The sequence below is a fragment of the Salvia splendens genome, chromosome 21 (genome assembly GCF_004379255.2).
Source record: "Salvia splendens isolate huo1 chromosome 21, SspV2, whole genome shotgun sequence".
Classification (NCBI taxonomy): Eukaryota; Viridiplantae; Streptophyta; class Magnoliopsida; order Lamiales; family Lamiaceae; genus Salvia; species Salvia splendens.
In genome coordinates, this window is record NC_056052.1 from 19,565,336 (window position 1) to 19,581,250 (window position 15,915).

The 15,915-nt window shown below is 38.8% G+C and overlaps 1 protein-coding gene and 2 long non-coding RNA genes across 3 annotated transcripts; 1 reads left to right on the plus strand and 2 right to left on the minus strand.

Moving 5' to 3' along the window:
* Positions 1-1,321: 1,321 nt before the first annotated feature.
* LOC121784795 lies at positions 1,322-4,060 on the plus strand. The gene is made up of 4 exons (XR_006046784.1): positions 1,322-2,021; positions 2,102-2,173; positions 3,313-3,374; positions 3,833-4,060. It is a non-coding gene; the product is annotated as an uncharacterized LOC121784795 (long non-coding RNA).
* LOC121784796 lies at positions 2,314-3,306 on the minus strand. Its single transcript, XR_006046785.1, has 2 exons — positions 2,432-3,306; positions 2,314-2,348 (listed from the first exon to the last, which is right to left on the minus strand). It is a non-coding gene; the product is annotated as an uncharacterized LOC121784796 (long non-coding RNA).
* Positions 4,061-5,529: 1,469 nt separating the features above from the next.
* Positions 5,530-11,981, minus strand: LOC121784794. Its single transcript, XM_042183028.1, has 4 exons — positions 11,965-11,981; positions 6,533-6,657; positions 6,200-6,425; positions 5,530-6,109 (listed from the first exon to the last, which is right to left on the minus strand). Exons 3-4 carry the CDS (start codon positions 6,300-6,302, stop codon positions 5,658-5,660), a joined length of 555 nt encoding a protein of 184 aa, XP_042038962.1. The 5' UTR covers positions 6,303-6,425; positions 6,533-6,657; positions 11,965-11,981; the 3' UTR covers positions 5,530-5,657.
* Positions 11,982-15,915: the final 3,934 nt, after the last annotated feature.

Sequence of the window (15,915 nt, forward strand, 5' to 3'; positions counted from 1 at the left end):
TTCCATTGAATGCACACAATCCACACAATGTATGCGTACGTGTGCATATGGTAGTCATTGTCTAGTAAAAGCGTTCAGAGCTCAAAGCGAATTATATGAGGAAGAGCATACAAAATAACGTAGTCAACGTAATGCAAAATTAATCTAATTCGCTATTGGAGAGGATTTGTCGGCCATGGTTTTAAGAAACTGTAGAAAAATATTTGCAATATACTCGGCTGGGAAGCAGCCTTGATTTGAGACATTTGTGAATGGAAATTTCGAAGTCCAACGGCCCGCCAATGCATATCATTGTAATCATCTGGGAAAGAGCTTCGAATGAGTATCTTAAACGGCTCTTAATGATTCTCGTATAAGAATCTATTGCCGTTTTAAGCACAATACGTTGTCCAGAAATTCACACCCGGTCGGGTGGAATTATTACCAAATAACTTCAACAAAATTAATTGCTTCACCTATAAAGTCAACAACATTAATTGCGTCACCTACAAAGCCTACAACATAAATTGATTCACATATATTAGTTGAGACTCCTATAATTCACGTATATGTGAGATACGATACACGCTAGATTGCTAATAGGTACGCTCACCCCGTACACTTGCAGGTATTATTTGGGTAAAATAAAGTAGGGCCATCTATAAAGACACCAAAATTCTATATCCTATACACATGTTGCTCGAATATTATTTGCAAATTTGTCTTGTAAGTAACCTTGGTGAGTTCTCATAACACACAAGTAGAATACACCCCCCCCCACCATCACACAAACCGATGAAGCCATGCATGCCAATAACCTAAGGCGTTGGCCACACATTCAATTACAATCAGAAATCATAAATGTTCTTCACCTTCCATTGACCATCTCTTTAAAGCATATGGTTGTTTTCTTCACTTGTATATCAACCCTTGAACACAACTAAGCTAAATTGAATTCACACAAGGGTCGAAAATGGCAGTTGCAGGCGCTTCCTCGGTACCGCATGTAGCTCCGGAATACCTAAGTCTCCCTGCCTTCATGAAGGGGTTCCATCGTGTTCGATGCAAGGATGATATGGTAGATGGCTTGCTATTTTGCTTTATTACAAAATCACATTGATAGCGTGATAAAATCAGCGTCAAATTGTAACTTGCAGAGGCTTCCAGACGAATTCGTGGGGCTGTACGGCCATGACCTTCCGTTCGACTGCAGGCTTGTTTGGCCGAATAGAAGCAGATATATGGTGTGAATCCTGAAGCTTGACACTGGCTTCTACTTCTCAACCGGATGGAGAGATTTTGTGCGTGCTACCGGCGTCGGACACGGCGATCATCTCACCTTCACTTTGGTGGACGTAGGAATTTTCAATGTCAAGCGGTTTGATAGGGCAACGCACTGTCCCCCTCAGGGAGACGTGGACGGTAATTACCCTTCACATCAGTTTCGTTACTCATTCGGGGTCTTATACACAATCTCATTTTTTTTGTTGAAGACGACGATGTGGAAGGTAGCTGTAACGCCCGCCTTTTTCCTTTCTTTTTGGGGTATGTATTTTTTTTTTTTATTTAAGCGTCCTTGTTTTGTTTCGACAATCTATGAATATGTTTTATCGAAAGATCGACGAATGTTTTGAGTCGTGTTGTTGATTAATTGTGTGGTGTAAATTGTCGACGAGATTGACGCGAGAATCGTCGATGGGAAAATTTGGGCGTTCGTTTACAATGTACTTGGAATAACACCAAAGTACTAAAATAATAAAACACCACAATTTAATCAAGGTACTAAAATTATATATATTTGGGCCTATCATCTTTGTCTATTTTTTTAGCCCATTTATTCTTATTCAATTGGGCTACTATTAATATAGCCATTATTTCCTTAACCCTTCTACACGTTTTCTTTCCTTCTCCAAAACCTTCACTCCTAAAATCTCTCCAACCAAATAACCCCCCCCCCTTTTACGCCACATACATATATATCTTCCCTTAATCTCAGCAAATTACCGTCTTCCGTTCTGCAATTTTTCTCCTCCTCTGTTAAGGTAATTTTCTCCTCCCATTGAAACGAAAAAAAAAATCTCAAATACTCTTGATTTCACAACGCAAATTCTTGACATCGCAGTTTGAGGGAGAAACCAAGAGAGTTGCGATTTTTCAATACCTTCTCTTCTGCAAGTTTTGCCTCTTCGGGAAGGTATATACACAATTCTGATAGTCTCTGCATTCCATTCCATGATTTAGTTCACATATTCACTGTAATTCTCCCGAAACTTGTTGAATGATGATACTCTCTCCTAAAGCTTTAATCTTTAATGCTTAGAAGGGGCCTTTTTGTTTCTCTGCAATTCCAATTCACAAAATTTCCTTGTCTGCCCCAAAAAAAAAATGTGAACTGAACAAATTAGAAACTTAATAAAAGATTCATTTTGGGGGAAAGGGGAGAGGGACTTACCACAGAGAGGGATGAGAATTGCCGTCTGTTCCCTTTTTGAATCCAAGAGGAGAGGCCGAGAGAGGCAGGGAGAATAGTTATGGTCGAAATAAGGAGGGAGATGAACTTGTAGTTTCTGAACTTTAAATTTTAGATTGATTTCAGAGAGAGGAAAATTTTGAGAACGATGGAAAAAAAAGAGAGAGAGAGACGATGAACAGAGAGGTTTGATTTTCAGATGGAAGAGATGCCTGGGTGTTGGCGAGAAGGGGAGTATACGTACTGACACACTTATCCTTTCCATTCCTTTAGTTTTATTAATTGTTTAGGATACTCACCCCTTTCCATCTCTTTAGTTTAATATTGAGTTTATTTCTTTAGTTTTATTATATTTTGCAGGTTAAATTGTTTGTGTGGATTGGCATGATATGGTAAATGGGGTTGAGGAGTATACTAGTAGTATATATATAGTATATACGTGTGATGTTGAAAGTTTTTGCTAAATTCTTTTATTTGTTGTTTCTGATTAGGAGTATTTTTTTTATTATTAAATTGTTTATTTAATAGGCGTAGTTGCTGGGTATACGTACTACTTTTTATTTTCTTTGTTTTGAGTAGTTGGGAAACAGATAGATGTGGGCATGGAGTATTGACGTGTGGGGTTTGGGAGTATTTTAAGATACATGCTCTTTTTCATACTTTAGTTTGATTTAATAGGAATGGCCATTTGAGTTGACGAGACTGATTTCTTAATTTTTAGAGTAACATTGGAACAAGTTTGAGATATGAGGTTTTGCTAAGAAAAGAGAAATGGATAAATTGAGCACACACTTAGGATGCATGCATTGTTAAATTATTTATTTAGCAAAGTCTAATTTTGCATATCATGATATTTCAAAAAGGGTGAATTTGTGCACGTGTTGCGGATTGGAACAAGGAAGTGTTGAGGAGTTAAGCACTTGAGGTGGGCTTTCTTTTAAATAAGGACTATGTCCTAAATACATTTTATGTGAAAGGAGGTGGAAAGTGTTTGTCTTGCCATGTTTTGTTTTTGAATGAACCTATCTGAAGTGGCTATGCCATGTATGTTTAATCGAATTCGGGTCCCAGTAGGGCCGCAAACCCTGCTCGGACTAGTGTACACCCCGTAGATCGTGTGCTATCTCTTTGGAGTTGGCCGGTCTAGTGACTTGGTTCGTGGCCACGTTCCTTGTCATGTATGTTCAGATATGGTGATGGTGAATGTGGATGGAAAATGGTTGGCCGACCGAACTTGTGAAATATATGTTTTGGTGTACTTGGGTTTCTTTTAATTAAAACCCCCAAGGTCACTTGATTATGGCTTGACAAACTATGTTTTGGCATGTGTCCACTGAGTGCATCAAGTACTCAGCCCTGCATATTATTTTTCTTAATGTGCAGATTGAGCGGCGATGGGCGTGGAGGATGTTGAGCAGGGTTCATGGATCGTTTTGTCATGATTAATAATTGTTGGATTTGTCGTGTCTTCATACTCGGCATTTTCCGTGTCTTGAACGCTTCCGCTAAGAGTCATTTTCTTTAGAATTGTTTATCCGTGGAGAGTCTAACTCGTTGACAAATTGTTTTTGTCCATTCTTTTTCTTAGATTTGGTATTGTTGTTAGAATAATAATATGACGTTTTCAAAGTTCATTCAGTTAGTAAATTTTTGGTCAAATGTGTATGTTTTTCCCCTTTCTTCCCCGCTTCTTTAATCCTCCCCTAGTCGCGATCAACCGGGTTTTCTATCCTTAGAAAATGCGGGCGTGACAGTACGCCCCGGACATGGATACGTCGGACGAGTACGTGCCATCGGAGACTGAAACTGACACAACTATGGATGAAGAATACGTGGACGATAGCAGGGCACTCAATATCGATGGTTACCCAACATTCGAGTTCACTCTCAATTCGACAACCATCAATCAGAGACTTGAGATCCCATACCGCTTTTGGCAACGTCATATCCCGATGGGGGCAATACAAGCCGGCGTGTATCTCGTAACCGAACGGGGGATGTGGTTCTGTACACTCCAACACAACTCGAGGAAGATATGGGTGAAGCATGGCTGGGCTCGCTTCAAGCACGATCACAACCTGGTTGTAGGGGTGCGTTGCACTTTCAAGCTCGTGTATTCCTTTGGTGTCCAATTTCAAGTTGTGTTTGACCGTCCTTAAAATCGTTGGTAGAGCTGAAGTTATCAACATCTTGTTCAAGTACGCTCCCTAGTATCGTTGTGTAGGTTGTAATGAATGGTGTCTACGCTCATGTGACCATGGCAAATTTTCATGTAACTTGCTACACTGCTTGGTCAAGAGCCGGTGAATGTTGAATGTTTGTTACTTAAGTAATGAATCAATCGCGTGTTTAGCTACAAAGTCAGCCAAAAGCAACAGAAAACGGTGGAATCTGTTGTGTCCATTTGCACCGGCGCTTTTAGATCACCTTTCAAATCAAATTCTTTAGTTATTTCAGTATATTCTTTTAAACGTAGTAAAAAATGATAATGATGGACATGTGTATATTAAGTACTAATTATACTAACTGGGCGTTCGGAACATAATTCAACGTTTACAATACAAAACACATCAACGCCGCTTTTATGTTTGGGAACTGAGCTTCCGCTGAAAGTGCCAAATAACCTAGTTTAAGACAATCTTCCCAATCAAAATTCCGACCATTACCAACAAGAGTCCGGTGCACACAATCAGGACATTGCTCTTCCACTCCAACATTCGAAGGGTGTTGTAGTAAGGAGCACATATCACGGATGGGGACGTTGCTTCAGAGGTTGTATCTGTTCCACGTACAGCTCGAGTGCGTTTACCTAATTCAGGCTGGATATTGCAGCTGCGGAACGAAGGTTCGCCAACCACTTCGTCCAACCATTTAAAAGACCCAGGATGTCTGCCGTCGACTGGACATTTCAGGTAGTAGCGGCCTGCGTTGGTCGCCGACGGCCCGGCACGCTTAAGTGTCATGTTCCCACTCCCGCAAACGCATTCTGGTGTTGCTTCTTTTGTATGCATATTGCTGAAAATCAAACCAAAAGATAACACATATGTACATCATCGATTAGAGATTAATGACAGGAGGAATCAAAGAGCAACATACACATATCATAAAACAGTAGCACAGTCTTATAAATCGGAGTACAATATGGTCAATTAACATAGGAAAGTGTAATCTCAGTTCAAAGATACTTCTATCCAAATAGAAGGATCATTCATCTGTTATTCCACATGTTGCGTGCTATACTGTCTCTGAACTGAGTCCAATCGGAAGACGGCTCAACACAGCCAACATAATCCCCACCAATGTTATCTTCCTCGGCGTTCGTTAAGTTCATGTTTGTGTCTAACGCAATTTCCACAGGATCCACCTCCATTTCACGTCGAATGAAATTATGGAGTAAGAAACATGCCATGATTAAACGGATTTGCATTTTAACAGGGTAAAAGGAAGCGCTCCTTAGAATGCCCCACCGCATTTTCAATACTCCAAATGCGCGTTCAATCACTTTTCGCGCTTTGGTATGTCGCATGTTGAATAATTCCTTCGGGTTTTGTGGAGCTTCAGCCTCTGGACCCCACTCCTTGAGATGATAGCGTGTTGCCTTGAATGGTGTGAGGAACCCATTGCAATTTGCATAAGCATTATCGCAAAGGTAATAGCAACCTATTTGGGGTAAGGTGGGACCCGATTAATGCTACGGATATGATAAAAATAGCTGAATATATAAACCATTGTTGTAAGTTATATGCTAACCTTGCGGTACTTTAAGGCCTCCAGCATGTGAAACTGCATCCTTGAGGACGCGGGAGTCTCCCGCAGACCCTTCCCAGCCAGGGAGCAAGTACACAAACTGCATTTGACGATCACATACAGCTAGAACATTAGTTGCTATCTGGGCTTTCCTCGATCTATAACGTGGTTTGTCATCGGTAGGTACTAAGACACTTATATGGGTGCCGTCCAGCGCGCCGAGACAACCCTGGAGTTAAACAGATGAAATGATACACTGTATTATTTGGTAAGACAACAAAAACCATATAATCAAAGTTTATAGTAAAACAGAATATACATTTGTGATCGTATTACCTTAAACCACTTCCAACGAGGGTCGGTGCAGTCATCCGGAACGGGTGCCGGCTTCGCTAGGAGCACTGGGTAAAGGCTAAGTACAGCAGCAAGTACCTTGTGTACATAATACGATACAGTTCCACCTGAACGCCAAAAAGTATTCCCGATAACTCGATTCTTCTGATGGTGTGCCAACACAGATACAAAAATTGTCGTTTGCTCTTCGACACCAAGGCATATACCTACTGTCAACCCTCCCATCTCAGAAAGGAGACGGCACAACCTACCAAACGTGTTACGGTCCATGCGTAAATTTGATACACAGGCAGAATTTGTGACGTCTAGTAACCGGTCTAAGTACTTCAACTGTGCAGGGATTTTGTTAAGCACGCTATGTCGCCGAGCGTGCTCAACAACCTTACGCCGCTGACGTCGACAACGGGCACGGATGTAGCGACGTAACAATGTGGTGGTTTCTTCACGATAAAGGAGCATAATGTCCTCGAGCAACAAACATAGATGAGCTGTTTTGGCTGAGTAAAGACTCATCTTTTTGGGTGTGATTATTGGCCTTAACTACCTAACAATCGATGAGCAAGTAGGCGGATGATCAAGTCAGCACACACAGTTGAATTACACCCAAAAATAACATACGCGCTGGTGTTGTGTGCATACAAACTTAACAGACTATAAATTCTGAAACAAACAAAGTCCAAATCGATATTATCCCAAAATAAGACGGATGCGGGAGCAATGTCCTTGCCAAAACCAATTGAATAGGGAACATAAACAATCAACGAATTTTGGTGGCGTAATTGTGGCTTACCTAGGGAATATCTTTTTGGTGGTGTAATTGTGGCTTACCTAGGGAATATCTGGACAAGATCGGAAGCACGGTGTCGACCCCTACACTCTGATGTTGAAAATTTTCCTGCTTCTTGATAATTGTCCAAAAAAAACCAACATTCATCAGTCTGTGTAAATTGCAACGAAACAACCGATTAAGGGCACACCTGGATTGAATGGGGACCTGTTGGAGCCGAACAGTGCACTAGTCCACCAGATTAGCCAAATGGTAATGCGCGCGTTCAAGTGATTTAGATCTAGGGTTCGTCCGAAATTTGTTGAATGGGGGTAAAGGAGAAGCTGAAATCAGTGTGTCATCAAAATTGCAGGGTCAAAATGGTAAATTCAACTTCTAATCTGGATCCGAAATCCGATCCAGATTTCATAAAGTACCTCCTTTACCTGAAATTGATTCAATGTATACCAAGACTGAACAGTTCGGGCCCGGAAAATACCAACGGGCTTCAATAGACAAACCCATGAAACTTGAACACCCTCCAAGTCCAAGATTTCAGCCCAATTCAGCACATTACTGGGTACTTGAACACGCCCTAACTGTAAATCCTTTGTCACTACCCAACGAGTGTAGAGTAAAGGTACACTGATTTTCTTATTATTCAACATAGACATCAATGTTAAAATTCAGATTGAGGGACAACTCTATGGAGTTGTTGTGACCCAACTTGACAAATCAATGCAATTGTTTTGAAATATAACTTGTCTAGCTTTGGATGTATACGTAGAGTAGTCTTTAACTTGACAAGGCTTCACAATTTCAGGAAAAAAGACACCACAAGAAGAGACTCATATTAGTTCCATGTGCTAAGAGATGACAAGTCATGAACAATGTTTTTAAGTCGGTGAATCGAACCGCGTCGCCAGAGGACCGATATATCGACTCAGCCGATATATCGGGCGACTTAGTCGATATATCGATAGTAAGTCGGGCGACTCACCAGACAAGTCGTCCAGGTCCCTCAAGACCGATATATATCGATATATCGGGCGACTTGCCCTTTTACACATGTAAAATATGCAATATATACTTCAAATTACAACAGGAAAAAACACAGCATCATATTGTTCAATGATTTAGTCATGTTCAACGATTTGCATGATAACAACTAACAAGCAATTAAGCAAACTCAAAGCACAACATCATCCACTTGGAAAGCCCCTGCAGCTGAACCTCCACCACCCTCTTCATCATCTTCGTAATCAGATCCACTCTCATCTCCCATTTCATCATCCTCTTCACTTGACACTTCATCTTCAACTGGAATTGCAGCTGTCCTAGGTTGCTTAGTCCTTTTACTTGCAGCAGCAGCATGTTTAGATCCACTCTTCCTTTTCATTGCAGCAGCCCTTGGCAGATTACGACCTCCTAGACCTTGGAGGGGCGGCATCAGTTCTGGGAGGAGGAGGACGTGGGGAGGGGGTGTGGGGTTTTTTATAAAGAAACCCTAATGGGCTGAAGTGGGGGTTTTTATAAAGAAACCCTAATGGGCTGAATAGACACCTACCTGTCCGCCTGGCCCAATCTGGAGTGAAGCCCATTAAGTCGTCCTCGACTCGATCAGGCGACTAATCGGTCGAGTCGCGCGATATATCGGACGACTCGAATGTTAGTCGCCTAAGTCGCATCTGGGTGTGTATCGACCCTTGGCCTACCGATACAGGCGATATATCGCGATATATCGCGATATATCGGACGACTTACAAACAATGGTCATGAATGAGCAAAAGGTAGCATAGCTAATAATTGAAGACAAGGTAGCCACTGTATTCTTATATATGACAACAAAAAGGCTGCATAGCTGATAACTGAAAACAAGGTAACCACTGTATTCTAAAATATGACAGCAAAACTAACATAAATATAAATATGATAAATCAAGCCGCTGATGATAATTGAAGACAATGTGGCCACTGCATTCTTATATATGACAGCAAATCTAACAGAAATATAAATATGATAAATCAAGCAGATGAATCAGTCAACAATAGGTCTAATGTAACAGGATCAACATCACATAGGTACATAAGTTAGGAGAAACTAAAATCCAAAAGGAAAAATGCAAATTCTACAACATCTTTCCAAGGATGACACCAGCAAAACAAGAACCATGCTCATGAAAATTACATCAACATTTGTTTCAAGATCAGATAGTGTCCGTGACCGGATGGGCATAGAAGTGGCAGTTTCAGTGGCAGGTTTATCAATCACCGTGGACGACACAGTTTAGTACTAGTACTACACCCCCTTTAAACTGGCGGCTGATGTAGGAATCCTTCATCTTTGATAGTCTGCACGCGGGTGCCAAATTCGTCGCACCATATAAAGGATTGAGCATGTTTGCCATTATATGGGCATTTATAGTAGTGACGGCCAGGGTTATTGGCAAATTTTCCGCTACATCGAACCACCATCTTGCCTTGCCCACATCGGCACTGTGGGGCATCATCGTGATCATGAACTTCGTGGGACTTCATCCGGTATCGAATAGGGTATACAATATATTAGTCACGAATAGATTGAAAGATTGAAATGTGCAACAAATGTGTATATATTGTGCATGTAAAAAAACAGGGAATGTGCTTATCAACACTTCAAATATATACCCCACGCACCCACATTTCAGCAGCAATTTGATCCCGTAGGTCATTCCATTGAGGCGTTGGATCAATGACATCTACATACACTAAATTGTCATGATCTTCTTGCAATCCAATGTCGTTTACATTTTTATCCTCTTAACTCCTCGATTGGATCTACAATAATCTCACCTCGAATGTAATTATGTAATAGAAAACAAGCTATAATCAACCTAATTAGTATTTTTATCAGGTAGAATGATGAGCTATGGATAATGCCCTAGCGCAATTTAAGTACCGCAAATGCCCTTTCAATAACATTTCTCGCACTCGTATGCCGCCTGTTAAATATTTCATGAGGATTCTTGGGCCTCTCAGCGTTTGGACCCCATTCTTTTAGGTGGTATTTAACTCCTTTATATGGTGTTAAAAATCCTTCACTATTCGCATATCCATTGTCACATAGATAATAGTGACCTACGAGTAAATTTGAAATGGTTAGAAGAATGTGTACCCTTGCCTGGAAGAAATACATTGATAAACACAACTAGTGATGCGCGTGTTACAATATCTCGTAGGACTCGTGCATCACCAGCTGACCCCTCCCATCCAGGTGGGTATGTGCAAGAATATTCTTCGTTTATAAAAAAAATCCTAATTGTATGTACCTTAAACCATTTCCACCTATTGTCGACACAATCATTTGGTACTGGAGTAGGCTTCACAACCAATAGAGCATGAAGCTTTATTAGGGTGTTGAGGACTACATGTACATAGTGTGAAACCGTATGCCCGGAGCGCCAAAATTCAAAGCTAACTACCCTATTTTTTTATGGTGTGCTAATACACATAAGAAAATTGCTACTTGTTCTTCCACTTTAACAAACGCTCTGTCTACCAACCCAGCCCGTTCTCTAAAAAGTATACAAAGCCTCCCAAAACAATTACTATCCATACGCAGATTATCTAAGCAAGAGTGGTCAGTGACACCTACTAATCTATTTAAACGCTTCACTTGGGTGGGGATGCGGGCTAAACGACGAAATAAACGTCGTGTATTGTTTGCTCTCGACCGTCTACCAACATTATTCAGTTGGAAAAAATCATGGAGAATGACAGAGGTTTGTTGTTGGTGTGTACGAATGATGTCCTGAATTAGCAAAAATAATTCCTCGTTTGACAGGAACTGTGTACTCATTGTAAGTAACTAAAATTCTTTTCAGAACAGAGCTATTCCAAACTCAACTGCACAAATGGAAAAACATTCATATATGGAGATGGCTACATCATGTAGGTTTGTCAAGCATAACTACAACATAAACAAAGCATAACAACTTTATAAACTTCAATTGTGTAATTTTCATCACTGCCAATACATACCTTATACTCATTCTTTATTGATGAAAGGATTATGTCCGTATTATTTGCACATATCTTCAAATGCATCTTTCAATGACTATGTTTAAAAATGAATTCTCAAGTGATCTATGGAACATGTCGAAAGCTATGCAGCATGTTATGACATAAATTCCCTGCAAAAAGCAATCAAATTTCGACATGCCATAACCAACCACAACAGCTACTTGATTTCTTGACTACACATTAGAACAACATTCCATCCCCATTTCGAAATTGAGAAAATTCCTAAATGAGAAACAAAAAAAAAAACAATTGCAGATTCAAGGATAAGTAGCACTGAACCGTGTAAAAAGCAGTGGACTTAATGCCTCTCTTCTGGAGATAGAAAGCACACAGAAGGCCATACATGCCACCGCCAATAATTCCAACCACCAGGTCGGTTGAAATTGGCATGGTGAACTCGCTCTATTATTTTGCATAAACAAAAATATGAATGGTGTATATAGAAATTTGAATTTGGACAAGAAGATTTCAAAAGTAACATATCACCCAATATGTCAATTTAGAATAAAGTAGGATGCATTTCGTAGGGAGTTATTATGAACCCATACTAAAAAATTATAAGAATTGTCAAGAAGTGAAGCTTTTACCTATGGAACCCAGAAAGTTGCAGAAGGCGACAAGAAGAAAGAAGCTTCATCCTTGAAAATTAGGGCTGAAGTTGATTTCCCCTCAGATCTGTGCTCTATGGAGTAAATCTGCTAAACAAAAAGTAGGGCAAGAAGCTTCGCATAAAATCTGTCGTGCGAAAATTGAGGACCAACAAAGATGAATTTAGACAAAATACAACCTCGTGTTGTTCGTCCAGTGTCGTTTGTAGCTTTCATCCAAAACAAGAGCTTGTATTTCTCAAACTAGAAGCAGCGGGTGAGAAGAGCTTGAATTTCTCGAACCAGAAGCAGCGTTGAGAAGACGAGGGTTTTCTTTTGGGAAGATGTTTTTTTTCTGGAAAATTTAATGAAGTCGGAATATAATTTCTCCCATTTCTCTTGGAAAAGTTAATAGGTGAGGAGTATTATAATTCATCGGGCTTTTTGCAGGCTAACTTTAGCTTAGTGGGCTTTGAGAAAAATCTAATGTGTATCAAACATTGGAATAATTGAGAAATGGGACTCTTTTCTGAGTTATTGGATGGTATCAAACGAACCCTAATACTACTACCCTAACTTATGAACAAGAAATAAATATTTAAACATATATGTGAAAGATATGATGAATCAAATTTTAATTAAATAATTGGGAGATATAGGATCGTATCAATAATATAACATAAATGACTAAGCAAAACACAATGTGACAAAAATATTTCTTCTCGTTAACGGATAAAAGTGAATGTAGAGTTTATATATGCAAGCAGCTCGATGCATTATGTTTACAGTATATAAACGCTAACAATCTCACTTGTACTCAAAACATGCTTTCAAATATACAGTATCATACTACAAAACTCTCCCACTTATAGTAAAAAGCAAGTCTAGGTTTGTGATGCATCTAACTCGCAGTCCTTTCACGTGACGTTAAAACATGCTTTGAGTATACTTTAAATCTCGCGCTTTCAGAGTCAGGGGACTATTGGGCATGTTATGACCCTAGATGTAATTTCGGCTGCCTGCCGATTTCGCATAGTTTCTAGCAATTTTTGTAAAATAGACATAACTTTCTCTAAAATGCTAGTATTATCGAGGCGTGTAAGATATCTGTGCAAAACTCTTTTGAAGACAATGAGATTGTTATTCTTTAAAGATGAATAGATTTGAACTTTTTTTTTCAAAACTTAATAAACTTTCCAAAATAACTATTTAAAAGATTATTGGACGGTCTACAATATTGAATCAACTCAAATCAAACCAAGTCTAACTCCTAAAAATATTTAAAATATGTGTGTAACACTGACATAGACCCTTATGGGTACTCTAAAATATTTGTTTATAGGCCTGCTTATTTGGACGGTTCCGATTCTAACCGGACCGGTTGACCTGTTAACAGGTTTTAATTTTTCATAAATCCTAGAACCGGAACCAGAATCGGAACTAGGACTAGGAAAATATACCGAAATACCGCACTTACCGTACCAAAAAAATACCAAAAATACCGAATTTTTTGTATACCTTACTTTTCGGTACGGTATCATACCGTACCGACAGTTTTTAAAGGTATGCATTTTGTATATACCGCGGTATACCGCAAATACGGTATGTACCGGAAATCAAGGTATACCGCATATTGCGGTATACCGAAATCACGGTACGGTATACCAACAAAAGCGGTACGGTAACGATATCTAAATTTTGGTATACCGACTTTTCGGTATACCGCAATTGCGGTATACCGACAAAAGCGGTATGGTAAAGGTATGGTTTTTGGTCATACCGCACGGTACGGTACGGTACGGTATGCGATATGGCCATTTCGGCGCGGTATACCGTACCGTTTCAACCCTAATCGGAACCGACTGGTTCCGGTTCGGAACCGGAACCGATGTGTAATTTTAATCCGAAATTATTCATAATTTTAAATAATTCAATACTCATAAAATAATAATCCAACATTTAAAAATTTAACAAATACTCCCTCCGTCCCCCAAAATTCGTCACCATTTGACCCGGCATGGGTTTTAAGAAATATAATAGAAAGTGGGTTGAAAAAGTTGGTGGCATGTGGGTCCTACTTTTATATATTAGTTTTATAATAAAATGTGAGTGTGAATGAGTTAGTGGAAGTAGGCTCCACTACCAAAAATGGTAAAAGTGAAAGGTGATAAATTTTTAGGGACGGACGAAAAATGAAATATGTGACAAATTTTCAGGGACGGAGGGAGTAATACCTAAAAATTTAAATAAATACATAAAAAAATGCAAACCAACAATACAATAATATTCATAAATGGGTAAAAGGATGCTAAGTGTAGTAGGTCGGATTAGTTTATGTTGACAATTCTTTTACAAAAAAAGGAGTTCTAAAATTTAGCATTTTTATTAAAAGGAGTTTTAAAATTGACTTCCATTTCCCTTTTTTTTGCTAAATAAATACTCAATGGAATTTCCAATACTAATTGATCTTGTTGTGACTCTTTGGTTTAATATGGAACAGTTAATAAATCATTAACAAACAAGTTAAAATCATATGAAATGATATTGTATTTGTATAGTTCTTTTGGAAATTAAAAACAAACTTATGATGTTCTACTCATAGTAGTTAGTTCATAAAAAATGGATTGGGGAAATAATTATAGATTCAAAGCATCACGGTTTAAACATTTTAAATACTTCAGAAAACAGAGCTTGCAAATTTAACTTTGTTTAAATCTTAAAATCACTCAATGTTTCAAATTATTTTATTTCAATTCAATAAAATTAGATTTATTAGTATATTAAATTATAAGAAAATAAAATTGAATTGTAATCCGGTTCCTAACCGAAACCAGTTTTATATAAAAAGTTGGAACCGGTACCGGAACTGATTTTCCGATTTCCGGTTCCTCAATTAACCGGCCGATTCTAGTTCCAGTTCTGGTTAATCAAGAACCCAGGAACCGTTGAAGCACCCCTATTTGTTTTTGCCTCATTTGTGCTATCTATTAAGAACCATGATATAGGCCCTATATGTCGATGCCTGCTCGTGGATATTATATGGATTATGTGAGACTCCATCTCCGATCTCTACTCTAATTCATGTACATGTGTTCGATCCCTACCCTAGTTCATGCACATGTGTTATCGCTAAGCACAATAGGGGTAAATATGTAATTATGTAAATATATCTATATCAAGCATTCCCTGTACAAGAAAGATGACCATTTCTTAGGCGGCACGAGATTTTATGTAGTTTTATTTTGTGTATTAGATGGAGAGAATAAAATAAGAGAGATAGAAAGTGCAGAAATAAAAATATTTTCATTTTTAGTAATAGATTATTTTAGGTGGGCCAAACTAAAACGGAAAGTGGATCTCATTTTTATTAGGACGGAGGGAGTTTGTAATAATATGCGAATATGAGAAAATAGGGCATCAAGTGTTCCATTTTATTCTGTTAGAGCATGCGCAGCGGGGTATTTTTAGCTTTTAATTATGTAATTTTAATCTTTAGGAGTTTACTTATGTAATTTTTAATTTTTAGGATTTTAATTATGTTTTTTTTATTTTATTTGTAATTTGTAATATTTATTGTGGTTTTTTAATGAATTTTAATATTATGGAAATGTTTTTGTTTAATTGAATTTTAAATTGAATTGTGTCCGTCCTTGCGGAAGAGCACAGTTGTGGTTGTTGTGCTAATGCCAGAGAGCGGACGGAAATAGTGGCGCCGGGCCCACAGCCATGCTCGCTGGCAAGAGCACGGTTGTGGATGCTCTTATATTTCTGGACATAGAGTCACACACACGAAAGACATTGTTTAGAAATTTTCTAAATATGGTAGGTAGTAATAAGATTCTTCTTATTGCTGAAGAATTATTGCTAATCATATATACTCCACTTAATTAGAGGTGCCCACAATTCCGGAACCGGTGGTTACGGTTTGAAACTGTCGGTTCCAGTTTTAGA